The sequence below is a fragment of the Carcharodon carcharias genome, chromosome 11 (genome assembly GCF_017639515.1).
Source record: "Carcharodon carcharias isolate sCarCar2 chromosome 11, sCarCar2.pri, whole genome shotgun sequence".
Classification (NCBI taxonomy): domain Eukaryota; kingdom Metazoa; phylum Chordata; class Chondrichthyes; order Lamniformes; family Lamnidae; genus Carcharodon; species Carcharodon carcharias.
The window spans coordinates 34,862,012-34,889,960 of NC_054477.1; the positions used below are offsets into that span (position 1 = coordinate 34,862,012).

Here is a 27,949-nt window from a genome sequence, read left to right on the forward strand (position 1 = left end):
GAACAAGAAAGGGACAGGGAGAGGGACAGTTGAAAGAAAAGGGAGCTGGATGGGAAAGGGAGGAGGGTACAATTATCCTCCCAGATTTCCAGGGAATCTTCCAGAATGGTGGTGCATGGATCACTCAATTGCTGCATCTTCATTTTGCTGGGCCACCTTACCACAAGTGGCTATAGCGGTACAGACCTCAAAAAGCATTCAAAAGGGAATGGAATAAATATTTGAAAAGAGGGAATATAAAATGATATGAGACAATGGAGTGATAGGAGAGAGATATAAAACAAGCACTGGCACTGGAATCAGGGTGGGAGTGGAGGTGGGGATTCAAATGGCCTCCTCCTCTGCTGTAGTTTCTAGCATTCTATGAAAACTTTCCTTTATTGTATGAACCCAGCAGAGGTTTAGAAACTTGGGACCAGTAAGAAAGCTAATTGGCTTTTCAGTTGGATCTGACACTTCACAAGTGCAGAGCAGGGACAGCAGCAGAGAGTCCATGTTGGATGGCACAGACCCCTCCAAACCCAGAAAGAAAAGCCTTCCTATAATGTGGCGACCAGAACTGCACAAGATACTCCAGCTGTGGCCTCACTAAGGTTCTATACAACTCCAAAATGACCTCCCTACTTTTGTAATCTATGCCTCGATTGATAAAGGCAAGTATCCCAGATGCCTTTTTCACCACCCCACAAACATGCCCCTCCGCCTTCAGAGATCTATGGACACACATGCCAAGGTCCCTTTGTTTCTCAGAACTTCCTAGTACCATGCCATTCATTGAATACTTCCTTGTCAAATTACTCCTTCCAATGTGTATCACCTCACACTTTTCAGGGTTAAATTCCATCTGCCACTTATCTTCCCATTTGACCATCCCGTCTATATTTTCCTGTAGCCCAAGACACTCAACCTCAAGGTTAACCACCCAGCCAATCTTTGTGTCTTCCGCAAACATACTAATCCTACCCCCCACATAGTCATCTATGTTGTTTATATAAATGTCAAATAATAGGGGACTCAGCACAGATCCCTGTGGTACGCCACTAGACACTGGCTTCCAGACACTAAAGCATCCTTCTGTCATCACCCTCTGTCTCCTACAACTAAGCCAATTTTGAATCCACCTTATCAAGTTACCCTGTATTCCATGTGCATTTGTCTTCTTTACAAGTCTCCCATGTGGGACCTTGTCAAAGGCTTTGCTGAAATCCATATAAACTACATCAACTGCACTACCCTCATCTACACACCTGGTCACCTCCTCAAAAAATTCAGTCAAATTTGTTAGGCATGACCTCCCTCTGACAAAGCCATGCTGACCATCCCTGATCAAACCTTGCCTCTCCAAGTGGAGATAGATTCTCTCCTTCAGAAATTTCTCCAATAGTTTCCCTACCGCTGATGTGAGACTCACTGGCCTGTAGTTCCCTGGCTTATCTCTACAACCCTTCTTCGATACCTTCATCCTCATTCTCTTGGGCGAAGGTGAATGTGAAGTATTCATTCAACACTTTAGCTTCACCCATAGATTGCCCCCTTGGTCCCTTATGGGCCCTACTCTTTCCCTGGTTATCCTCTTCCCTTTGATATACTCATAGAATATCTTAGGATTTCCCTACTTTTACCAGCCAGAGCTTTCTCGTATCCCCTCTTTGCTCTCCTAATTGCTTTCTTAAGCTCCACCCTGAGCAGTGCCATTTGATTGAATGCTCTGTGTTCTATCAAATCTCCAGCAATACAGCAAACCAGAGTTAGCAACCCTCTTATGTTTAAGTTCTTTGTAGACAGCAGCTTGAGACCTAGATGCTGAAGGCTTTTCACACTTGTTTAGATGTTAGAATGCCTGCCTTAATACATAACCTTCGTTCCTATATACATATTTTCCCCTTTGAATGCAAATTCCCATTGTTTCACTATTTAGAACCATAGAAAAGTTACAGCACCTGGTGCCCTTTCTAATCCCACCTTCCTGCACCCGGCCCATAGCCCTGCAGCTTACAGCACTTAAGGTGCAGATCCAGGTACTTTTTAAAAGAGTTTAGAGTTTCTGCCTCTACCACCAACTTGGGCAGTGAATTCCAGACACCCACTACCCTCTGCATAAAAAAGTTCTTCCTCATGTTCCCCCTACACCTTCTGCCAATTATCTTGAATCTGTGTCCCCTGGTTCTAGAATTCTCCACCAAGGGAAACAATTTTATCCTGTCCACTCTATCTATTCCCCTCATAATTTTGTACACAAATTTCTTTGGACTTTACTTCTGATAATAAAAAATCTCTCATAGTATCAATTTGGACTTTACCTCTGATAATAAAAATCTCTCATAGTACCAATTTTACCTTTGGGAAAAATAAACACACTGTTTCTGAACTTCACCTGGCTAAGTGACACATTTTACCCGTCCTTTGAAAATCAATCTAGTCTGGTTTATTTAAAAAATGCAAATATTGCTTTTACACCTATGTCCACCTACATAACATTTCAAATTTAGTTTATCTTCTAATACATCAAAGCCTTCAGACCAGCTGCCTTTAATCCAATTAATCACACACACATAGACACAGACCCCACTATTACTCTACTTAATAATAAATTCCAATAACACTATGACAATTATTATATCTGCCTGACAGTGATGAGCTGTACTTTTGAACTGCTGCAGTCCATGTGGTGTAGGTGCACCCACAGTGTTGTAAGGAAGGGAGTTCCAGGATTTTGACCCAGCGACAGTGAAGAAACAGTGATATATTTCCAAGTCAGGATAGTGAGTGACTTGGAGGGGAACTTTCAGGTGGTGGTGTTCCCATATACCTGCTGCCTTTGTCCTTCTAGGTGGTAGTGGTTGAGTTTTGAATGTGCTGTCTAAGGAGCCTTCGTGAATTCCTGCAGTGCACACTGCTGCTACTGTGCATGGGTGTTGGAGGGAGTGCCAGTTAAGTGGGCTGCTTTGTCCTGGATGTTGTCAAGCTTCTTGAGTGTAGTTGGAGCTGCAGTCATCCAAAAAAGCGGACAGTGTTCCATCACACTCCTGACTTGTGCCTTGTAGATGGCGGACAGGCTTCGGGGAGCCAGGAGGTGAGTTACTGGTCGCAGGATTCCTAGCCTCTGACCTGCTCTTGTAGCCAGAACATTTACATTTGAACACGTCCTTGCTAATCTGCATTTTAATTCAAACTTTACGTCATGACAGTTCGTTGGAAAGTTCAAAAACATGGCCTAAGTATAGAAAACGTTTCCCAAATATCATATCAAGGAGAAATACTAATTGCAACTCCTCATTTATTGTCTAGAGGGCTGTATTTAGTTGCCTTGAAACCCAGCTGAACCTGCACGGCGAGAACGTAGAGCCGGAACTGCAGGCGGAGGGAGAGTTGTTGTCTGGAGGGAAGAGATTGCGGGTCCGGCACGACGCGGGGTTGGCGGTGCAACCAGCTACCGTCCGGGTGCGTGTCCCTCCGGGCTTCCAGCTCCTTGCTTCGGGATGCAGCGGGCGGCGGCGGTGCTGAAACGCGGGGTAACCGGGCTCGGCGGCCCCGGGAAGTCGGCGGCGGCTGTGCGGGGACAGGGATGCGGGTGAGGAGAAGGCGGCGGCGGCGCGGCGTGGCGGGGGCGGGGGGGATGATACCTGTTCAGCGGTTATCTGATATCGGAAGGTTTGTTGTTGTACCTTGAACGTTTACTCATGTGCGAATGGCCCCCTTAACCAACCAGACCAGGACTTTCAGGAATAAGGATTTGAATAGCCACCTTTACACTCTTTGTAACACGGATCAGCTATTGGATGGAGAGGATTTTGAAATTCCTAACCTAATTGTTAACCATTGCTCAGTGGTGGGGCATTATCACCTGAGCCAGAAGGTGGGGGTTACAGGTCCTAATCCACGACTTCTGCACAAAGGTCGAGACAAGGAAGGATGTAAATAAACGTGTTGGAAACAGTTCAGAGAAGCTTTACTAGACGAACACCAGGAATGGGCCGGTTGTCTTATGAGGAAAGGTTGGACAGACAAGCCAGGCTTGTATTCACTGGAGTTTAGAAGAGGAAGAGGTGACTTGATTGAAACATGTCAGATCCTGAGGGGCCTTGACAGGTTGGATGTGGAAAGCATGCTGGAGAAATTTGAACTAGGGGGGTCACTGTTTCAAAATAAGGGGTTGTCCGTTTAAGATGAGACGAGGAGAATTTTTTTCTCTGAGGGTCGTGAGTCTTTGAAATTCTCTTCCTCAAAAGGAGGTGGAATATTTTTAAGGCAGAGTTAGCTAGATTCTTGATGAACAAAGGGGTGAAGGGTTATTGGTGGTAGGTAGGAGTGGAATTGAGGTTACAGTAAGATCAGCCATGATATTGAATGGCAAAACAGGCCCAAGGGGCTGAGTGGACAGCTCCTCCTCCTAATTTATATGTTCATATTTAGACTGATGTGGCATTGCACTGTCGGTGGTGCTGTCTTCCTGAAGAGACATTAAACTGAGGCCCTGTTTATTCTCACAGATGGATATTAAGATCCCATAACAGTGAACTTGGTGTGCTGGCCAATATTTAACTCTTAATTCACTTTCACTAAAACAGGTTATCTGGTCATTATTGCATGGATGTTTGTGAGGGCCTGCCATCTGCAAATTATCTGCACAAAATTACGTGCTTTTCCTAAAATAGTGACTACACTTTAAGAGTACTTAATTGGCAGTAAAGCACTTTGGAATGTCCTGAGGTCATGAAAGGTGCTATATAAATCCAAGTCTTTTTCTTTTAATTTCTGGGAAAATGTAGTATTGACAGCACATCGATTTGCCAGCTAAGGTAGAGCGTGCTGAATGAAATTATAGTTTTTGGAGCATTGCTACAAACTCGTGTTAAAATAGTAGGAATATATAAATCTAGGGTGTATGGGTTGGTTTATTGTAACAAAATGGTGTGATGGGTTTAGAAATGTTTTATAGTTTAATCAAAGAATAAGGGCAGGGTAAAAAAGTAAAGCACCATACCCTGGTTTCACTTGCTCCAAATTAATAAACATTGGTCAAGCTTCAGAGCTTCTTCATGAAATACTTAATTATGATCAGTTTAAATTGTTTATAATATTACCAATGGAGAGAATTTCAGAGGAGACTTGTTCTGATGGATTGGTTCTATATCACATGAAAATATCTAGTCATATATATTTTAAAAAATGGGCTATGTTAAATGGTGATAATTTTCCACATGCAGGATTGCATAAATAAATAAGTGAGATAAAAGACCAGTTAATGTGTTTTTTTGGTGGTACTGATTGAGGAAGAATTGTTAGCCAAGACAGTAGAAGAACTTTGAGGCACTTGTGGAACAAAGCCCCAAGAGCAACTTAAGTTAATTTGGGTGAGAGCAGATGCCATCAGCATTGGGATACCCTTTGACCAAGTATAGCAGTAGGAAGTTCCAGCAAAACTGAGGTCAATGAGGGAAAATCTTTCAGCGGCTGCAGTCAACAGAAGGTTCTGATGTCAAGCTAAGAATCCTAGTTCCGGAACTTTCACTGCAGGAGTTCCTTAGAGAAATATCCTTGGGCCTACCTCCTTCAGCTATTTCATGGGTGACCCTTTATCATAAGGTCAGGATTGGAGCTCTTCTCTTAAAAGTCCACAGTGTTTAACTCCACTCAACTATGAAGCAGCTTATTCTAGCCTGCAGCAAGACATGGTTAACATCCAAGAGCCAGATAATAACCAATCCAAACAAGAGAAAGTTCAGCCATTGTCCCTTCATTATCAACATTATTGAATAGAACATGAATTGGACCAGCCATATCAATGCTGTGGCTACAACAAGATAGAGACTGAGAATGAGAAGTGCTGCTTGATAGCAGCACTTGCTTATCAATAACCTGCTCAGCTTGGGTTCCGCCAGGTTCACTCAGCTCCTGACCTCATTACAGTCTTGCTTCAAACATGGACAAAAGAGCTGAACTCCAGAGGTGAGATGAGAGTGACTGCACTTGACATCAAGGCAGTGTTTGACCAAGTGTGGAGTCAAGGAGCCCTAGCAAATCTGGAGTTAATGGGAATCAGGAGGAAAACTTAGCTGGTTGGAGTCACAAAGGAATATGCTGTAATTGTTGGAGGTCAATCATCTCAGTTCCAGGATATCACTGCAGGAGCTCCTCAGGTAGTGTCCTAGGTCCAACCATCTTCAGCTGCTTCATCAATGACCTTCCTTCCATCATCAAGTCAGAAGTGGGGATGTTCACTGATCTTTGCAAAATGTTCAGCACCATTTGTGACTCCTCAGATACTGAAGCAGTCTATGTTCAAATGCAGCAAGACCTGGACAATATCCAGGCTTGGGCTGACAAGTGGCAAATAACATTCGTGCCACACAAGTGCCAGGCAATGACCACATCCAACAAGAGAGAGTGTAACCATTGGTCATTGACATTCAATGGCATTACCATCACTGATTCTCCCACTATCAACATCATGAGGGTTACCATTGACCAGAAACTAATCTGGACTAGCAATATAAATACTGTGGCTACAAGAGCAGATCAGAAGCTAGGAATCCTGGAGCAAGTAACTCACCACCTGACTCCCCAAAGCCAATCCACCATCTCCAAGGCACAAGTCAGGAGTGTGATGGAATCCTGTCCTGTTGCCTGGATGAGTGCAGCTCCAACAATGCTCGAGAAGCTTGACACCATCCAGGACAAAGCAGCCTGCTTGATCGGCACCCCATCCACAAACATTCACTTCCCCCCATCACGGTGGCAGCAGTGTGTACCATCTATAAGATGCACTGCAAGAACTCACCAAGGCTTCTTAGACAGCACCTTCCAAACCCATGACCACTACGTCCTAGAAGGACGACAGCACCTTCCAAACCCATGACCACTACGTCCTAGAAGGCAACAGATGTATGGCAACAACACTGCCTGGAAGTTCCCCTCCAAGTCACTCACCATACTGACTTGGAAATATATCGCTGTTCCTTCATTGTCACTGGGTCAAAATCCTGGATCTCCCTCCCTAACAGCACTGTGGGTGTACCTACACCATGTGGACTGCAGCAGTTCAAGAAGGCAACTCACCACCACCTTCTCAAGGTCAATTAGGGATGGGCAACAAATGCTCGCCTAGCCAGTGATGCCCAAATCCCTTGATGAATAGTAAAAAAAAATTCTGAAAGAAGTACTTTACCTTCTGACTCTTCAAAGTTTGTCCACCATCTACAAAGCTAGAATCAAAAGTCTGATCAAAGATGCGCAATTTGCCTGGCAATTCAAATCCTAAACAGAGCAGTTTGTTTCCTGCTGGAAGCTCATCACCCCTTCATCAACCCTTCACTCTGGCTGTATTATTTATGACCTACAAGATATACTGCAGAAAATCCGTTCCTTTATCTGAGCATTATCACGGTGAAGAATAAGAGCAGCAATGTTAGGGACACTACTTACAAGGTTCCCTTCTAGTTGCACACCATTGGGCATATATTGCCGTTTCTTCATTGTCACTGCTTACCTAGCCATTGATTCACTCTACACCCTGGCCACTGTCTGAGATTGAACCACAACCTTGGTGTGCGGTTTGACCCTGAGCCAAGCTTTCTATCCTGTATCCTCTCCATTACCAAGACTACCTACCTCTTTTCTGTAATGTCTCCCACATCTGCCCCATCTCAGCCCAACTGGTGAAAATCCTGGAACACACTAACAGCACTTGGATGTACCAACACCATATGGACTGCAGCGGTTCAAGAAGGTGACACCACCATCTTTTTAAGGGCAATTAGGACTGAGTAACAAATATTGGCCTTGTCAGCGACACTCACATCCTATGAACAAATGTGTAGTAAAAAATCTGTTGCTGAAACCTTCAGCCATGCTTTGCTACCTCCAGACTCAACTATTGTAATGGTCTCCTGGTGGGCCTCCCTTCTTCCACTCTGAAAACTTCAGCTTGTTCCAAAACTCTGCTGCTCTTATCCTAACTCACATCACATTCACCCATTGCCCCTGTGCTCACGGACCTACGTTGGCTCTCGGTCCAATAGCACCTCAAATTTAAAATTCTAATTTTTATGTTTAAATCACTCCATGGGCAGAATTTTCTGCCTGTCAGGCAGGTGGGCCTGACCCAATCTCTGGTGGGTGGGGAGCCGATTCCTGCCGGAGAAGTAGGCTGCGCCGCCATTTTACGTGGGTGGGCCAATTAAGGCCTGCCCAGCATGACGTCCGATGGGAAGCACTGTGCGCTCCCTGTGCGGTGGCGGGGATTCCCCAAAAGCGAGAGTGCACACATCTCCCTGAGGCTATGTGCTGCCTCAGGGAGATCGCTTTTCCGTTGAAAAATATTAAAAATGGAAAAAAAGTCCCTAACATGTCCCCCTTATGTGACAATGTCACATGAGATGGGACATGTTCTTAATTTACATAATAACTTTCTTAAAATTTTTGAAACCCTACATGAAACCTCATTCCGCAAGTAGATGAGGTTTCATGTTTTTTCTATTGGACAGATTTATTGCACTTCCATAATTTCTTTTAACATTCATTTTTTTTTGCAATTAATAGAACTGTGTTTTGAAAGTAACACAATACATTTAAAATAAAAATTGTGATGGGTGGAGTGGCAGGAGGGAGGAAGAATTGTAAGCTGGGATTAAAAAAAAAGGAAAGGAATCTCCTCTGCATTAATAATAATGGTTACGATTATACTGTGTCCTTTAATTTCTGCAGGCTGACTGGAACTGGCCAAAGGCATATCTTTGCTCGTTCTGCTGTGCTCAGTAAAGATGATGAATCAAAGCATTTTTCCATCCCTGCACAGCAGAAAGATTCAGAAGAAAAGAAGGCTGCTGCATCAGGGAAGAATGACTTGTTGAACATAATTGGTAGTATGAAAGTAGAAGTCAGCACAAAGAGAAAGTTCCAGGCCTTGAGAACCCAGCGACTAAAGGATCAAGCAAAGGTTCAACCAGAAAGCATGGCGAGTGCAACCAGCATGTTTCAGAAAGCCACTGAAGACATCAAGAGTCAATGGTAAAGGATGATTGATGTTAGAAACTCTCAAAAGACAATGAATTTACTAGTGTTGTATAACAGTTGCTGCCTGTGTCTTACTGACACAATGACTAACAAATGTTTTCACAGCTGAAACTTGAAAAATCTTGTTCAAAGTGAATATATTTGTGTTTGCCTGGAGAAGGAGAACTGTAATTGAGGTGAATAGGGTGCTAATAGGCATGGAGATTTCTGAAGCAATAGTTTTAATCTTAAACATTTCAGTATGTATAACTATAATTAGAATAACTATAGATAACTTATAATTGGAATGATTATAATTTGCAGTTTCATTGATTAAAATTAGGAGGAGAGTGATGCAGCAAAATAGAACCTGTTCACTTGCTTCAGCTCCCAGATTTATATTTTGGGAAAAATGCCATACTGGTGTTGCATTGCAATAGAAGTTGCAGTCATTGTTATGGTACCTTACCTGAGTGTAAGCCTAGACAAAACGTTGACAGGCTAGCAATTCCGGATATCTCAGCCAAGCTTAATCCACTTGACATTTGCATGCGCCTTTTCCACGAAGGTGACTGGATAATGATCAGTAAGGAGGCTGTTGCCCCCTCCTTTATTGCCCATATTGGGATGTTGAAGCCAAACGTATTACTTCAGCTGCTGTCCCAGATGAGATCAGGAATCCCGTATTTCCGGGCAAAGAGATTTGTGCTAAAGGAGTAAGGTTGTATTTTTCTTGCCTTTCCCAAAGCCTAATCTTTGGATTGTTTCTTTTTCATTTTTGTTAGCAAGGAGACATTAAATCCGGACCTTGTGGCAGCAGCTTCGGCTGTTGCATCTTCCATGCCCTACAATAAGAGACAGATTGAGTCAGAACTGCTTAAACAGCTCAGGAAGCATGAGTCGGAAACTGAAGCCCAGAAAAATGGAGATGTCACCAACATTGGGTACGTTGTTGTTCAATGGCATAGCTTTTGACAGTTGTGCCTAGCTATATAACTTGAAAATGGTCTGTGTAGTTTTTGCTGAACTAAATCCTTGTTTTATTAATTTGCCTCCCACCCCTTCAGATCCCCTCATGGTATTCCCAGCAGAGAGGTTGGACAAATGACCTGCTTCCAGGTTTCTCTGATTAAATCTTAAATTAGCTGCAAGGTAGTGAGGCCTCTGGCTTCCCCTTTATATGAAAACAAACTCTTCCTTCTGTGTAGGAAAACATAAAATCCAATCACACCCAAGACCAGAATTTTAACTGTTCGGAAATTGTGGGTGGAGGCTTGATTTCTACCCTTCTATTGCATTAACTGTTACAGCCACAGTTTATTTTGCTGCTTTGTATAAAGGTTTAATTTGTACAGTTGGATTTCTAAAGATCAAGTGTTGAATAAGAGTTCCGATTGGCTTTTCAATTTTAATTTGTAAATATAGTTTAAAAATGAAGTGATAACCATGAAATAGCCATCCATTTTTGTTTAATTTACAGCCATTTGTTCAGGTCACAAGTTTGTGATGGATGAATTTTAATGTGTTTATCCCCTTCCTTGTAATATACCTTTCTGTCTGAAAACAATTAACATATTAACATGTCAAACAAAACCCAGGATATCCATTTAGCTACAGTAATAACTTTTCCGACTGAACTTGACGTTTTGACGTTTTTGCCAGCACTAGCGCACCCCCCCCCCCCAGCCCCACCACCACCACCACACGGCCTGTGATCCACCCCCACCCACGGACTGCGTCCACTTCCCACCACACCACCTGTGCTCTTCTGCACTCCCCTGACTGGGCTCCTCCCATAGCCTTGCGCCCCCCCCCCCCCCCCCCCCCCCCCCCCCCCCCCCCCCCTACCTGATCATCTGCTTCCTCTTCCCACCCCACCGACTGCCTGCTCTCTTCGCCCCCCCACCTCCTGTAGCCTGCATTCCTCTCACCCCCCGCCACCTGTGCTCTTTCCACCCTCCCCCACCCCCCCGCCTGCGCCCCTTCCACCCCCCCCGCCGCCTGCGCCCCTTCCACCCCCCGCCGCTGCCTGCATTCCTTTGGCCCCCCCCGCCGCCTGCACTCCTTTGCCCCTCCACCTGCTTCTCCTGACTGCGCTTACGCCCACTCCCACCCTGCCCCCCAACCCCTGACTGCGCTCCCCACTTTTCACCCCAATCCTGGATATTGTCCAGGTCTTGTGTGTTTGGACATGGACTACTTCAGTATCTGAGCAGTCGCGAATGTACTGAACATTGTGCAATCATCAGCGAACATCCCCACTTCTGTCCTTATGATGGAAGGAAGGTATTGATGAAGAGGCTGAAGATGTTTGGTCCTAGGACACTACCCTGAGGAACTCCTGCAGCGATGTCCTGGAATGGAGAGTTTTTCCCCGATTCCCAGTGACTGCATTTTTTGTGAGGGCTCCTTGATTCTACACTCGGTCAAATGCTGCCTTGATGTCACTTTCAGCTCACCTCTGGAGTTCAGCTCTTCTGTCCATGTCTGCCAGGAGCAGCCCTGGCAGAACCCAAACTGAGCATCAGTAGGCAGTTTATTGTTAAGCAAATGCTACTTGATGACTCCTTCCATCACTTCACTGACGATTGAGAGTAGACTGATTGGGTGGTAATTGGCTGGGTTGGATTTGTCCTGCTTTTTGTGTGCAAAACATACCTGGGGAATCTCCTACATGGCCGGGTAGATTTCAGTGTTGTAGCTGTACTGGAACAGCTTGGTTCGGGCCATCGCAAGTTCTGGAGCACAAGTCTTTAGTACTATTGCTGGAATATTGTTAGGGCCCATAACCTTTGCGGTATCAAGTGTCTTCAGCTGTTTCTTTATCACGTGGAGTGAACCAAATTAGCTGAAGACTGGCATCGTGATGCTGGGAACCTGCAGAGGTGGCCGAGATGGATCATCCACTCGGCACTTCTGGCTGAAGATTGTTACACATACTTCAGCCTTATCTTTTGCACTGATGGGCTGGGCTCCCCCATCACTGAGTATGGGGATATTTGTGGAGCCTCCTTCTCCATTCACTACTGGATGTGACAGGATTGCAGAGCTTAGATCTCATCCATTGGTGGTGGAATTGCTTAGCTATGTCTGTCGCTTGTTGCTGTGCTGTTTGATATCTGTGCTGTCGCTTCACCAGAATGATACCTCATTTTTAGGTATGCCTGGTGCTGCTTCTGGCATGCCCCCCTGCACTCTTCATTGAACTAGAGTTGATCCCCTGGCTTGGTGGTAATGGTAGAGTGGGGGATATGTCGGGTCATGAGGTTACAGATTGTGGTTGAGTATAATTCTGCTGCTGCTGATGACCCACAGCGCCTCATGGTTGCCCAGTCTTGATTTGTTAAATCTGACTGAAATCTATTCCATTTAATGCAGTGCTAGTGCCACACAAAAGGATTGAGGATATCCTCAATGTGAAGATGGGACTTTGTCTCCACAAAGACTGTGCGGTGGTCACTCCTACTGATACTATCATGTACATGTGTATCTGTGGCAGGCAGATTGGTGAGGATGAGATCAAGTATGTTTTTCTATCTTGTTGGTTCCCTCGCCACCTGCCGCAGTCCCAGTCTAGCAGCGATGTCCTTTAGGATCCACCAGCTATGACTGTACTGTGCTACATTGAAGCCCCTGTGCCAGGGTACATTCTGCACCCTTGCTACCCTCAGTGCTTCCTACAAGTGGTGTTCAACATGGAGGAGCACTGATTTACTGAGTAGGCAGGGGAGGAGGATGGGAGCAATACATGATAATCAACTGGAGGTTTCCTTGCCCACATCTGTTCTGATGCCATGCAACTTCATGTGGCCTGGAGTTTATATCGAAGAATCTCAGGGTCTGTCCTGCCGGCAGGACAGGTAAGGATGGCAGATTTCGTTCCCTAAAAAGCATTAGTGAGTGACAATTGACAATGGTTTCATAGTCATCATTAGACTTTTAATTCCAGATTTTTATTGAATTCAAATTCCACCATCTGCCATGGTGGGATTTTGACCCTAATCCCTGGTGCATTACTCTGGGTCCTTGCATTACTAGTCCAGTGACAATAGTACTATGCCACCGCCTCCCCTATCTTGATGAGGATATTAGTGCATGCACAGCTAACATCTGCAGAGAAGGCAGATCATGTTAATCAGCGGGCAAAAGTGATTTGACACTAGCAGACAGCACCAGCCAAAGCACTGTCTTAAGATTGCATAGCTTTACGCATGTTCAGCAACTGGAAGGACCACCACCACCCCCCCAACCACCACCTCACCAACACTATTTGAAGGGATCATCAATCAGTTACAGGTTTGTTGCTGGTTGTATTCTTCTGGCTGTTGCTATGATTCTACAAATATTTGGTGCTTTCTGTAGGCAGCAATTCTGCTACCTAAATCTTAGTGAGGAGCAACGTGTGAGATGTCTGTGTTTAAGTAAGAACATCCTGATTGAAGTTGCAGTCACAACTGAAACTTCAGAGTAGGTAAAGGACCACATTGATAGTGGTTGTGAAGGTGACAAATGTGATGAATTTTAATGCATCTGGCTCCTTCTAGGCTGGAGCTGAGATACTTGCAACATCTTCTAGTTTGCTGTCTACTGTTGAATAAAAAAGGTCACTGAAGCTCTCTGTTCCAAGAAAGCAGCCCACATTTCATTCTCTCATGCCACAAACCAGCAGGCAGAGTGAGCATGTCGCTTTGCTAGGATGTAGCGTTCCCCATGGTGCAGTCAGTGACTGCATGCACATCGCTATGCAGGCACTGCATGGAAACTCTTCTGTAAACCGGAAATGAATGGGATTCCATTTTCTCAACATCTAGCAATTTTGTGACCTAAGGCAATGAATTGTGCAGATTAATCCTGGAAGCAGTCATGATACCTCCATTCTGTGGCAGTCTGCTGCGCCAAGGGAGGTGATGGCATAGAGGTACTTTCGCTGGACTCGTAATCCAGAGATCCAGGGTAATACTATAGGTATAAAAACAAAAAACTGCGGATGCTGGAAATCCAAAACAAAAACAGAACTGAAGGGTCATGAGGACTCGAAACGTCAACTCTTTTCTTCTCCGCCGATGCTGCCAGACCTGCTGAGTTTTTCCAGGTAATTCTGTTTTTGTTTTTAATACTCTAGGGACCTGGGTTCAAATCCCGCCATGGCAGATGGTGGAATTTGAATTCAATGAAAATCTGAAATTAAAAGTCTAATGATGACCATTGTTGATTGTTGTAGAAACCCATCTGGTTCACTATTGTCCTTTAGGAAGGAAATCTGCTGTCTGACCTACATGTGATTGACTCTTAAATGCCCTCTGAACAAGGGCAATTAGGGTTGGGCAATAAATGTGGGCCTAGTCAGCAACGCCCACATCCAATGAGTAATAAAAGATAAATTTTAAAATACTACATTTGAAATACCACGGCAAAGCAAAATGTGGCTGCTTAAGTGCTAACATTATCTGCTCGTGACTGGTGTACAACTCTTGCATACGTGTAATGAAAGCTATGCTGCCATGTGATAAAATAGGCCATTGGAATGCTGAAGCTATGTTTCTGTTGCTTGAACTACTCCAGTGAAGCCATGCAATAGTCACCAGACAGGTGCCAGATTTGTTGTGATCGGCTGAATGTTGCCGCCATGAGGGACAGACTCTGCTGCCAGCTATATGGTGAGGAGCATGAGGAGGAGAAGCAAGAAGAAGAAGAGTAATACCAATAATCCCAATCCTAATTCTCCAGTTAAAAACAGTCCCACATGTTAACCTTCTCTGTGACATATCACAGCGTTGGCTTGTCCAGAATATAAAAATAAAAGCCATACAACATAAACATTCCAATTTATGTATTTATAATTTATGGATCAAATCATACAACACTGCACACAAATGTAAACTATTCCCCTTAATGTATTCTTTTAGTGCCTGTCTTCCTGAGAAACATTCTTCTAGTGGTTACAACATGGCCAGTGGAAAGCAGCTGAATTTCAGTGCAAAGGCTGCAGATAGCTTAGGGAAAGGCTTCCAGCAACTCTAGACTGTGGATTGCACCATCTCGCTTTCAGCAACATCACTTTGGACTGCCTGGCTGACAGACTACTGCAAGACAGGGTGGGAGGGAGAATGCTGTCTTCTTGAGACAGATTAGCAGGTTTGTGCTACTTTGAGCCATCCACTCCACCAGGTTGGCATCTCAGCAATCCTTGTAATCTATTGGAGGACAGATTGCTGGACTACAGTGATATCCTGCAAGTCCCTGTTAATACTAATCCACAGGTATGGTGGCAGCAAACTGACCTTCTATGCAGCACCCAGATGTTGAGTGGCTCATGCTTGTGCGGTAATGGGCATCGGTGATCAGATTCTGTACAATGGTTGGGTCCAAAAGTGTGCAAATGGATTTGATTAACACTTGCATGCTGAAAAGAATTGGCTGCAAGCTCTGCACAAAGCCATGTGCAAGTTGGGAGGACTCCTCCATGGACTTTTCTTTAGGCTTCCCAACGCACTAAGAATTTTGTACATCACTATCAGCATTCTTCTGTAGCCTGCCCCATCAAAGTTCTCATCTGAGACCTCTGCAGCAAAACCTGTATGTGACCTTGCCCCCTGGCAAGCTGGCATGTGTGCTATCCTTGCCAGTTTCCCTGGTTGCCTGGTGTCTCACCATGTGTAGATCCCACCTCTAAGCTAGGCTCTATGATATATGCAGTATCTGAACTGGTGGTTGATTGTCAAATCAAGTAATGGTGCTATGTTACTTTCATCATTTTCTTCTTGGTGGTCTTCCACTGCCAGATCAGGCTGTACCTCTTGGGCATTTGAAAGGAGAAAGGCACAAAGATAAGATAGTGGTGCAGAGAAGGAGAAAAAGTAAAAGGTGTATGCTTAGACCATCTGCATCCTATAAATCCAAAAATATTGTGGAATGCGAGAAGGAGGGTTAATATGAGGATACCATCATCTCCAATAGTTTCAGCCCTGTCACTGGCTCCGTCATCAGCAATGACTGTTCAATAATGACCAGCACCATCACTTACAAGAGGGTCAGGCAATGCAGTGACTGTCATCTCCGGTGGCCTCCAGTTGTGCACTAATTTGTCCTGCAAAAGAGCAGGAAATCTGCCAGTGAGTGTTGTGCAATCAGTTTGGCTGTGGCTGTCATGGTTGAATAGCTGGTGGTTTGTGTAAGTTTTGAGGTGTGCGTGAAGCTTGCAACAATGAGGAGGAAAGGGTCAGCTGAAGCATACATATTTCAGTGTGAGTCCTGATTGATGGAGTTTATTGGTAGGTGAGTGATGGGGGTGTGGTAATTTGAGCAGTGCCTGAGGCTACTCGTACAGTTGGTGGATATGGCTTTGAAAATATATTCACTGACCTTGAGCACTTGTGTGAGTCATTGAACTTCTTGAGGCACTGCATCCAGGTCCTCAGGGCTTGATTCTGGCTGCTCACTGCTGTTAAAGTTGGCATTGTGCTGCAATAGATTAACATACTTAAAGTTTGTATTCAAGAGCAGCTGTTCCCAATTGGGGAAGTATTAGGGCTTCATTACAAGAGTATAAAAAGGTGTTCACACTGGCTGTTGGGTGGGGAGTGGGAATTGGATAAATGTGTTTATTACCCTGCAGGCCTGACAACAAATCTGACTTAAGTTACAGGCTGGCTTTACATTCATTCTTCCCTCCACGTACGATTATTGCAATTAACAATTGCCTTTAGGCTGTGTGTCTGGAGGGCCTCCTTCCCCACTCACCTGCAGATTCAGGATTTCTCTTTTCCTTCACATCTCTTCCACCAAGACCTCCAGTGTAGCATCTGAAAACTTTGGAGTCCGCTCCCTCCCATGTACTGCATTCCTCATTATTTCCCACGCCAGATTCACTTCTTGCTTGGCTCCCACCACCTGCTCCAGCCACAGTGTACCTCCCCTTTAAGAGGTGCAGGCTAAGTTTTAGCGGTGCAAAGTAAGTTAGGATTTTTGGCCCTCTTCTTGAAGCCAATTAGCAGTGCAGTTAATGCAGGCTGCGTGCAGAAATTATGCTAATGGGCAGGCATCAAAAATATGCTGTGCTGTCTGCATCTCAATCAACAGGCATAGGTTAATTGCACCTTGTATTCCCTGTGCCTGTTTTCAGGGGCTTTCCAATTTAGCCCCCAGAGTACTTGAGTCTGACAATGTAACATGATACTGAACATTGGAACATAGATTTGATTCCTCCATTTTGTCTAATCTGAGCTGTGTTGAAGAGGGTAGTAACAGAAGATACAATGGAAAATCAGATTGGCACATGCTATTTGTGTGGCAACTTGTTTTTCTGATTGACAAGAGGAGACATTTTGATGTCTATAAGCAAGTTGCTTCTTCTCTCCATAGTACAGGCTGTGTTCCCAGATGGACTTGAGAATTTGAGATAAATTATGATTTTCTAAAGAATGAAAACTATTCCTACTTACAAAATATTTAGGCTTGCTGAAGTTTAGCAACTTTTCATCATGAATGGTGATTACCTCCAGAGGATTTTTTTTTAAGTTTGAGTGAAGCTGATCTGTTGCCAGTAGATGTCTCTGCTTACAGAGAATGAGAGGTATTTAGCTAAAGTAAAATGCAACAATATCCTTTGGCATAAATTGTACCTTGTAGCAACGCTGACATTTTCAGACATTTTTTGCTGTTTGTTTCCCTAAAGGCTGAATTAAAATTTTATTTAACCTTCAGTTGCCATAACTACAAGAGATATGGAACTAAGGTGGTGCACTCTGTGTATAAGCATTCTGTATCCTGCAGAGAAAGTGGGCGTCAGCATTATAATATGTTTTTATATAGGATTTTTAGATAGTTATTACTTGTCTCTAAATTGTACTAAATATGCTTTATTTTAACATTGCAAGCAGGTAGTGACTGTGTTACTCATCATTTTTAGCAAAAGTCAAGATCTGTGATAAACTCCAAAATGTTGTTTAAACGGGTGTCAAATTCACTGCTGATTTTCACTAAGACCAGAGAAGATGTGATGATTTAAAGATAAGTTAAAACTAACGCAAAGCTACAAAAAACAACTAGCTGCTTTTAACTTTATTTATAATGATTGAGGTTACCTTATTAAAGCCGAGTCTAATTTGACGTACCCTGAATTCAATCTCCAGAATGTTACTGATGGTTTAGTTGAAGATCAGTTATGAGTCCCTCACTATGTAATACTATGACCTGATTCATTTGACCATCTGTCACCAATAGCACACTCAAAAACAACAACGAGATTGTTAATCCTAGTCAAGCCAGATTGCAGTGTCTTAAAATGATGCGACGGAGTAAATTAGTACATCTGACCTGAAAGACCTCTAAAGAGCAGTTTTCTTTCCCGGGTGGTCAGTGCATCCAAAAGCAGCCTCTGGTGATGTATTAGTTCTTGTATGCTTTCTGAAATAAAATTATGTTCAGAGTGCTATTCCTTTATTGCCATAATATTTTGCACTCTATACTATGATGAAAAATAATTAAGACATTCATGCACTTTCTAAAATTATAAATCAAACTTGCACATAGCAGCAATTTCCAGCAGTGATCTGGCCTTTATGGGTGCTCGTCAGGTCCTCGATGTGATGCAGTTTATTGACATGCTGGTTGGGCTGAATCACCTATTTCTGTGTTGTAACTACTGGATATTTCTATGTAGAAGAGAAGAAATGTTCAGTGGGTGTTTTTGTTCAGGATACTCTTTTGTTGAAGAAAATCTGTCCTTAATTGAATTTAACATTTTCAAAAGGGTCTCTTTTTTGCTGGATCATTCCAATGAATCAGTGAAGAGGCGCAAAGCAGAGCGGTTCTATAATAAATAGCAACAGCGATGGGCTGGGATTTCAGTTGGGCCTGTGAGCCCATATAGAACAATGGAACCCTGGGAAGCAACATTAGTGGCTGGGGCTTCAGATTTCTCAGCATGTACATAGTTCCCAGGGTTTGGATGCTCTTGAGATGGTTCAAAGTTCCAACCCTGCCGTTAACTCTCAAATCACTTTGGCCGCTGCTTGTTCATTAAATGCCATGCTTTTTAAAAAAAGCCAATTAAAATTCCAAGAAGGACAATATTTTCTTCTATAAAATGCAGGTGTATTTGAACAAATAGTACTCTTCCAGACTATCTGATCTCATGATCGTAAAGAAAAATGAAAAAAAGGAACCTGCATTTATATAGCACCTTTTAAGACCTCAGGATATTCCAAAGTGCTTCCCAGCCAATAGGTTACTTTTAAAGTATACTCTGTTCTATTGTAGGGAATGCAGTGGCCAGTTTTTCCACAGCTAGACTCCACGGACGGTGTGATAAATAACAATTAAACTGTCTTAATTATGTCAGCGGAGGAATTAAGTGTTGGCCAGGACACTGGGAGACCTCCCTTCTTTGTTTAGCGCCATGGGATCATTTTCCCCCATCTGAGAAGGAAAATGGAAGGTCGGTTTAACATCTCCTCCAAAAGATAGCACCTCCGAGAGTGCAATACTTCCCCCAGTCCTGCAATGTGGTAACAACCACAAAGAATATAAAGACCTTGTCTGGGGCTTGAACCCACAACCTTCTGAGTCGGGTGTGAACCAGTTGAACCAAGGCTGACAAATCAAAATTTTCCACTGCTCTTCCTCTACAAAAACATTCCAATACTGCTTACTAATGAATAGACCTTGGGGTTGGCTTTGATAAATATAAACTTTCAAAATCTTATTTCTAGAAGGCGATTGGAGAAAAGCTCCCATTAGGATGCAGTTAGTGGATTAGTTAAACATCCAAATGTTCAAAATATTTCAGCATCTTCAGGAAATTATCATTTTTGTGACTGGCTGGTTAATTCGCAGGCGGAATTATTAGCGCCCTTTTGGGTTAACAATCTATGATAATCCAGCCGCATTAAGTATTGAAACAGGTGAATGAAGGAATATCCATTCAGAATAAAGTACTGGGAAACCTTTTGCCAACTATGCTATTTTACAGTTTCAGATTAATACCAATGTTCTGCTTTTATTGATTGAAAACAGAAAGACTTGCATTTATTTAGCATTTTTCAAGACCAAAGAATGTTCCAAAGCACTTTACAGCCAATTAAGTACTTTTTAAAAATTCTTTCATGGGGTGTGGATGTCTCTGGCTAGATCAGCATTTATTGCCCATCCCTAATTGCCCTAGAGAAGGTGGTGGTGAGCCACATTCTTGAATCACTGCATTGCATGTGGTGTAAGTACACAGTGCTGTTAGGTGGGAGTTCCAGGACATAGACACAGTGACAGAGAAGGAACGGTGATATAGTTCCAAACCAGGATGACATGTATCTTGGAGGGGAACTTGTAGGTGGTGGTGTTCCCATGAATCTGCTGCCCTTGTCCTTCCAGGTGGCAGGGATCACTGGTTTGGAAATGTGGTCACTGTTGTAATTGTTATGATCTCTGTAGAGCCCAATAACTTTTGAAAAGAGGTTTGAACTTCCATTTAATAGCTGAAAGAATGACCAACAAGATTTCACATTTTAAAATGTTTCCTGTAACAAATGACTAAAAAAAACTTGACGGAACATTATTTTCTTTTTGTAAGCATCTTACACTTTAACTACAGAAAGTGACATTCCCATTGTATACTTATCACCCATTGCACTCTCCAGGGAATTAAAGACATTTTAGCAAACAATCCACAGTTGCTCCTAGCTTCCAATACGTTTCCATAGCCCTGTTTCACCGAGTAGTAACTTCGTGTGAATGACTCCGGGTTTTCCTCAGTTTTCAGTGGGTTTCTTCAATCCACCTGCAGCAGTGAAACCTGTTCCAATGATTATTCTACCCCCGGTCATGCCAGAACAAATCGCCAGGCATGCAAGATGTGTCTCATTGACTAGTAACCGTCTCCCTCCTCGCAGAGTCAAGCAGCCTTTTCTCTGATGTAAGATCATTGACCTGAAACATTAACTCTCTTTCTCTCCACACCTGCTGCCTGGCCTGCTGCTTTTTTCCCCAGCATTTTTTGATTTTATTTCAGATTTGTAGCATCTACATTATTTTGTTTTTGCATTAGCCTTTTCTCTCTGCTGACCACACATATCTCTTCTGTCCGTTGGTGATATTAATTGATTTGTAGGGAAGTCTGACCTAAAAAATGGCTTCCTCTACCCTCTTCCCCATGGCAACGTGAAACGCATTAACCTTACATCCAGTTAGAAATACTAATTAGCAACTTTTGATCCCAATTCTCTTTCTTTTTAGAAGTAAATGGATAGGCTACAGCACAACTATTTACAATTGATACCTTTAACACCTTTCTGGGGCTTTGGGAGACTTGGTCCACTGATGCCAACTTCTCCAAGAGCAAATACTTTGCACCTTCTTCCCTGTAAAACAATCTAAGCCCTCCTTTGACCTCTAACAATCAAACCATCCAAGCTTCCTGTCAGGCAGACTTCAGAATAGGTTATGTGACCCCCTTCATTTTTTTCCCTAAATTTAAAGCTACAGCTCCAAAATATAACTTAATAAACCCCACAATTGTTGCAAATGTAGGAAACGTGGCTGCCAGTTTTCACACAGCAAGTTCCCCACAGACCGCAATGCGGCAACGACCAGATAATCTATTTTTGTAATGTTGATTGAGGGATAAATATTAGTCAGGACACTGTGGATAACTCCCCGCTCTTCTTCAAAACAATGCCATGGGATGTTATACATCCACCTGAGAGGGTAGACTTGGCCTTAGTTTAACATCTCATCTGAAAGAAGGATTGTTTTAAAAAAAAATAAGAAGCACCATAGTTTTGACTGAGCTGCAAAACCAAAACAAAGGAAATACTTGGTATCTTCTGAATATCCGTTCCTGTGAAGCAAACCCTGTTTGTGAGACTTTGCAGGAGTAGTCTGCCACAGAGCAAGTTTTCTACAACTCAGAAGAAGTAATGGTTGCATTCACAGTTTATTGCTCAATTGTTAAAGAAATGTTCAATTTGTCTAGAAATATTTGACAGAATTTTTCATTTGTTTAGAAGCACAATATAGTTGCAAATCAGCACACTTCATTGTGCCACTTGTACGTATCATCACCATTTTAAAAAAAGACACCATACGCTTTTGACATGTCTCTTTCCCTAATATTTATTTTCCCCTAAGCTGTTATATAAAAGCGGGAGTTTATTCTCCTAATCTAAAGAGCAGAGGTTTCTTTGGTATTGCATGTTTTGTTAGCAGTGACACAGAATTCTGACAACCAGTTCAATTTGTTTGTTTTTCTGTTGTTTGTTCAAATCTTGGAATTAGGTAAATTCTGTAAAAATAGTAAATTGATTTCCTTGGGATCAGTAGTAAAGCTGCTTAACTCTCTGTTGACCCTATTTGTTAATTACTTGCAAGAATTGTGTAATTTACATTTCTAAAACCTAAATACTTAAATTGCAGGCTGTAGGACTGAGATAAGCAAATGGAGTATTAGCTTAAGCAAATTTGTTGAAACATTACATAAAAAATTATTTGAATTATGTTGATTTCAGTGATATTATTGCGAAGATGAAGATTGGGAAGCGTCCTGCTGCACGGGCTGGGTCGAGATCCACTAATCAAATCTGCTTTGATGAAGATGGACAAGGATATGTTCCTGATCGAGGTGTCACTAATGAATTTAATGCAATGAGGAAGAGGTAATGTGATTTGAGCTTTGTAAGACATATAACTGATTGCGGTGCAGATAGTGGAGGAAAATGTTTTTGATTTTAAAAGGGTATTGTGCTGCTAGTAGATCTTTGTTAAAAGATGATGGTAAGTTACAAGCTTACCTTCAGATTCCTATGTAATTATTTAAATTAGTTTTTTATGACTTACGTTAAAAAAAAACACTAAATAGGGCTTTTCCAGAAACCTTGCAAACATCTATTTTGGGCTGTTTTATCAGGGTGATGATCGTAATTTACCCTCCAATCTCCAGAAAACAGATCAGGAAAGGGTGTAGGGATGATGGCGTGGGGCAGAGGGAGGTATGCACAGAGGGGGATGAGATGAAAATTAAGTACTATACTATTTCTGGATTAAGTTATCAAACATATAGTGGTAACGTTCTTCTTACAGCTGAACACAAAAACACCATCAACTTAGCTCTGCTGCATACTTAGTGGGAGAAAGCCTGCTGGGGATGGGTGACTTCACATTGGTGCCCCAAATCAGTTTGAAATGCTGCCGTATTGAAGTTAATCTATAGGAACAGGAGTAGGCCTGTTCTGCCATTCAATTAAATTATGGCTAATCTGTAATCTCAACTCCATTTACCTGCCCTTGTTTCATATCCCTTGATATCCTTACCAAATAAAAATCTGTTGATCACAGTCTTGAAAATTTTTAATTGACCCAGCAACACCTTTCGGGGAAAGAACTCCATATTTTCACTTGCTTTAGTGTGGAAACAATGCTTCCTGATTTCACTCCTGGATGGCCTAGTTTCTCTTTATCTACCCTAATGAATCCTTTTATTATTTAAACATATTGATTATACCACTCCTTAAACTCCAGGAAATGCCAGCCAGATTTATACAATCTGTCCTCATAATTTGACCCATTAATCCCTGGTATTAAAGTGAATCTGCCCCAATATATCACTCCTGAAGTATAGTGGCCAAAACCGAATGCAGTACTTCAGATGGGGTGCAAACAAAGTCATTCTGTGTGCAGCTTTGGCTGAGTGGTAGCAGCTTGCCTCTTGAGTCAGAAAATCTGGGGTTCGAGTCCCAGTTCAGAAACTTGAGCACATGATCTCAGGTGGCTTTTCATTGCAGTGCTGAAGGAGTGCGGCACTGAGAGGAAAGCATTATTTCAAATGAGCTGCTAAACCAAAGTCCTACCTGCCTTCTCAGTTGGATGTAAAAAACCTCATGACAATGTTCAAAGGAGAGCAGATATGTTCTCCAGGTCCTTGGCCAGCATTTATTCTTCAACCAAAACCATTAAAGCATGCTTTGCTGGCCACAAATTAGCAGCTGTATCTGCCTACACTGCAACATAATTACACTTAAAGCTATCTGATTGGCTGTGAAGAACACTGAGCTATCCTAGAATCAGAATTTTCGGATATGTTGAGAATATGAAAGGCGCTAAATGCAAGTTCTTTCTCCCTGTAATTTTTGTCGTTTGAGCAACTGAAAGAAGCGGGAGACCCAAAATGGCAAATTTCCAGAGGTAGCAAATTTAGGAAGCAACATGTAATATGATTTTAAGACAATATGCTGGGAGCTACTTTGGACGAATACTCTACCTATATTTTTCTTAAAAATTCATATAAATGCTATATTGTAGTGGTTTTTATAGAAGCATTGCTGGATCAATGAATGAGTTATACATGAAGCAACATTATCCCTTTTGCCTACCAAGGAATAAACATCATAGCATTCCCTATTTTCTCTATTTAGGAAGGGACTATATACTGGGAAGAAGTTAAACATTTTTCCTATACACCCTAGTGAATCAGAAGATGTGCCAGAAACCGGTTAGTTTTTTTGGACTACCTTTCGTGTTTATTTTAGCAACACTCAATTATTATTTAAAATGAAATATTTGAGTTTAATTGATGAGATGCCATCCAGCTCACGTTCCTTTGTGCCTCATCGTGTTGTCACCATTGAATCTGTTGCAGCTCCTCCCTGGGGAGGTGATGGTGTAGTGGTACTGTCATTGGACTGGTAATCCAGAGACCCAGGGTAGTGCTCTGGGGACCTGGGTTCAAATCCCACCATGGCAGATGAATTCAATTTAAAAAAAATCTGGAATTAAAAGTCTGATGACCATGAAACTATTGCCGATTGTCGTAAAAACTCGTCTGGTTCACAAATGTCCTTTAGGGAAGGAAATCTGCTGTCCTTACCTGGTCTGGCCTACATGTGACTCCAGACCCACAGCAATGTGGTGGATTCTTAAAAGTGCCCCCTAAACAGGGCAATTAGGGAAGGGTAATAAATGCTGGCCTAGTCAGTGATGCCCACATCCCATGAATCAATAAAGAAAAACTTTACTATGTATGTATTCTTGTCTGTGAGTTCTGCCTTAGCAGCCAAATGTTTCTGCTTAACCTATCTATTATTTATGCATCGGCAAAAAAGTATCTCTCAATTGCCCTTCCTTATCGCAGTTATAAGTTATACATCAATGTGCTTGTGTTCTAGATTCATCCGACAGTGAGGCACAGAACTCAGAAGCGTATGCTCAAGATTTCATTGTTTACAACTTTGTTTCTAAGTTCTGAGCATCTCTAGTGGTGGTGTGGGGAGGGAGGAAAGCTCTGTATATGTAGCACTGTGAATATTGTATTTGTATTATATAATAATGGAGAACTTGGCTAACCTGTAGCTAGACCAAATTTGCAACCATGGCATCCAAAGTAGATGGCCTTCCATCTTCTTCATCTGTATTGCTGTCTATAAAATAAATGGGGCATGAGTGAAGTGTTTGCATGAATCTCTGTTTCAATTCCTCATGCCATAATGTGGTTACTCAGAATGAAAGGATAGCTGGTAGATGGTAGATAAGCTCTTTTTAGTTTCTGCTGGTAATTGAATGCCACTTTATTTGAGACAGTGACGATTTCTTCCAGCTGCATATGGCAACTTTTAAATTTGATGGGTAAAAATGATTGGCATTCCTACTGACTATTGAGAAAATGTATATAGGGGAATTTTCCCTTCCCAAGGCAATATTGTGCCCTTGACAACAATTTTACGCCCCCTCCCTGTCACTGTCTCAGATTGAACCAAACAGTTTTCAGCCTTAGTATCCAATTCAGCTGTGGGCTGTGCCTCTAACTCCGTATCTTCTCTATCATAGATTGTCTACCGCCAGTCTCTGCCATAGCCTCAGCTCATTTGCTGCTGAAACTATCAGACTTGACTATTCCAAAGCCATCCTGGTCAGCATTCCATCCATCCTCCTTGCATTGTAATCTGGCTCATCCAAAACTCTGCTGCCTGTTTACCATCCCACACCAAGTCCTGCTGACCCATCACTTTTACCTTTGCTGACTAACATGGGTTCCAAGTTTCCAACACCTCCAAATAAAATTCTTATGGAGAAGCAGCCAGAGTTGGAGGGTTGTCGGGCGAGAGGGAGTTACAAAGATGGGTAAGGGTGAGATCATGAATGGATATGAACAAGAGGATGAGATTTTTAAAATTAAGACATTATTGGATCAGGAACTAATGTATTCCAAAGAGAATAGGGTTGCTGGGTGAACGGAATTTGGTGTGAGTGAGGATATGGGCAGCAGAGTGCTGGATAAAGTGTGTTACGTTTATGGAAGGTGGGCGTTGAGAGGCTGATCAGGAAAGCATTGCAGCAGCTCTGAAGAAGAGTTATACAGACTTGAAACCTTAACTCTGTTTTTCTCTCCACAGGTGCTGCCTGACCTGCTGAGTTTTTCCAGCAATTTTTTGTTTTTATTTCAGATTTCCAGCATTCACAGTATTTTGCTTTTATTGAAATAGTCAAGTCTAGAGACAATAAAGGAAAAGATGACAGTTTCAGCAGCATATGGACTGAAGACGGGCAATATTATGGAACAAACTATTCTTGGATTGTTTCGTAATCAGAGGACTTTGTTCCTCTCTCTGGATATTTACTATTTAACTTTTTAAATTTATTTTTAAAGCTGCCATATTTACTAATTGCAATTCTGGCTGTCCAAGTTATAGAAAAATATTGTTAATCCAATTTATCTTTGAACAGCCAATAAAACCAATTTTAGCAGGAGAAACGACCAAACCAAACAGAAGGAATGTTGTAGTTTGCCTGTTAAGCTATTGTTTTGGTAGCACAGGAACAGAATTCCTGCTCATCTCTTCTCCCGTTACCATCCCTAGATTACCCTACAAGTCAAATGCAATAACTTGCTATTTGTTAAAATAATATTGCACTTTTAAAATGGCTGCATGATAAATGTAAAAATAAAGGTAAATATTCATTACTAATTGTCTCCATGTTTGAGTGTCCTGCCTCCGCCTGTATAACAGTTTGATGAAATTACATTTTTCAGTGCCTTTGCTGTCGCTATGGGATACCGAACTGGCCAGTCAAATAGCAGCTATTACTGAACAAGTGCCTCGAAATGGATTTGAAGAGATGATCTGCTGGACAAAGGAAGGAAAACTCAGGCAGTTTCCTGTTGACAATGAGGCTGGTAAGTTTTGTTTCCTATTAACAATGAGGCTGGTAAAGTTTATTTTTTTAAGAGGATTACAGTGAGAGTTATCAAAGTTAACAAAGTGCTCACATCAGTGTTAGAAATTAATTTGGCAAATAATTTTTGCTTGTGTCAAATAGCTAACCATCTTTAAAATTTATGGTGGTATTTCAGGACTAGAAGCAGAGGAGGGTGTGGAATTCCATGAACACATATTTCTAGAGAAACATTTGAATGGATTCCCTGAGCAAGGACCAATACGCCATTTCATGGAGCTGGTCGTCAATGGGTTATCTAAGAATCCATACCTAACGGTACAACAGAAAATCGAACACATTGATTGGTTTCGCCAGTATTTCCATGAAAAAGAAGACATTTTGAAAGAGAGTGAAGTATACATCAACTGAAATGATTTCTTTAGATTGAAGGTTGGTATTGTGTAAAACAAATCTGCACAGCAGAAATCTTTTACTTTTTTATGACATTGTACAGGTATAAACTTTTGTATAACTCTGAATGTGCTGTAAGTTGGTTACCTTAATTCTGTTCCTTCCGGCTGAGTATTTCCATCCAAAAATGTATATAAAATAATGACATAAAATGTTCACATTATAGCCCTGGTGTTGAAAATAAATGAAAGAACTTGAATTTATATAGCATGTTTCACAACCTTAAGACAACCTAGAGTGTTACAGAGCCAGTGAAGTACTTTTGACTGGTTTACACTGTTTTATGCTGAAAAATAAATACAAATTAACAATAAGATTTTCTTTGTATGTATTATTTATCTGAATT

At 42.2% G+C, this 27,949-nt stretch overlaps 1 protein-coding gene across 1 annotated transcript; it reads left to right on the forward strand.

Moving 5' to 3' along the window:
* Positions 1-3,393: 3,393 nt before the first annotated feature.
* Positions 3,394-27,917, forward strand: mrps31 (mitochondrial ribosomal protein S31). The gene is made up of 7 exons (XM_041199358.1): positions 3,394-3,571; positions 8,707-9,009; positions 9,780-9,938; positions 22,494-22,640; positions 24,396-24,472; positions 27,008-27,151; positions 27,329-27,917. Exons 1-7 carry the CDS (start codon positions 3,480-3,482, stop codon positions 27,559-27,561), a joined length of 1,155 nt encoding a protein of 384 aa, XP_041055292.1. The 5' UTR covers positions 3,394-3,479; the 3' UTR covers positions 27,562-27,917.
* The last annotated feature ends 32 nt before the right edge of the window (positions 27,918-27,949 follow it).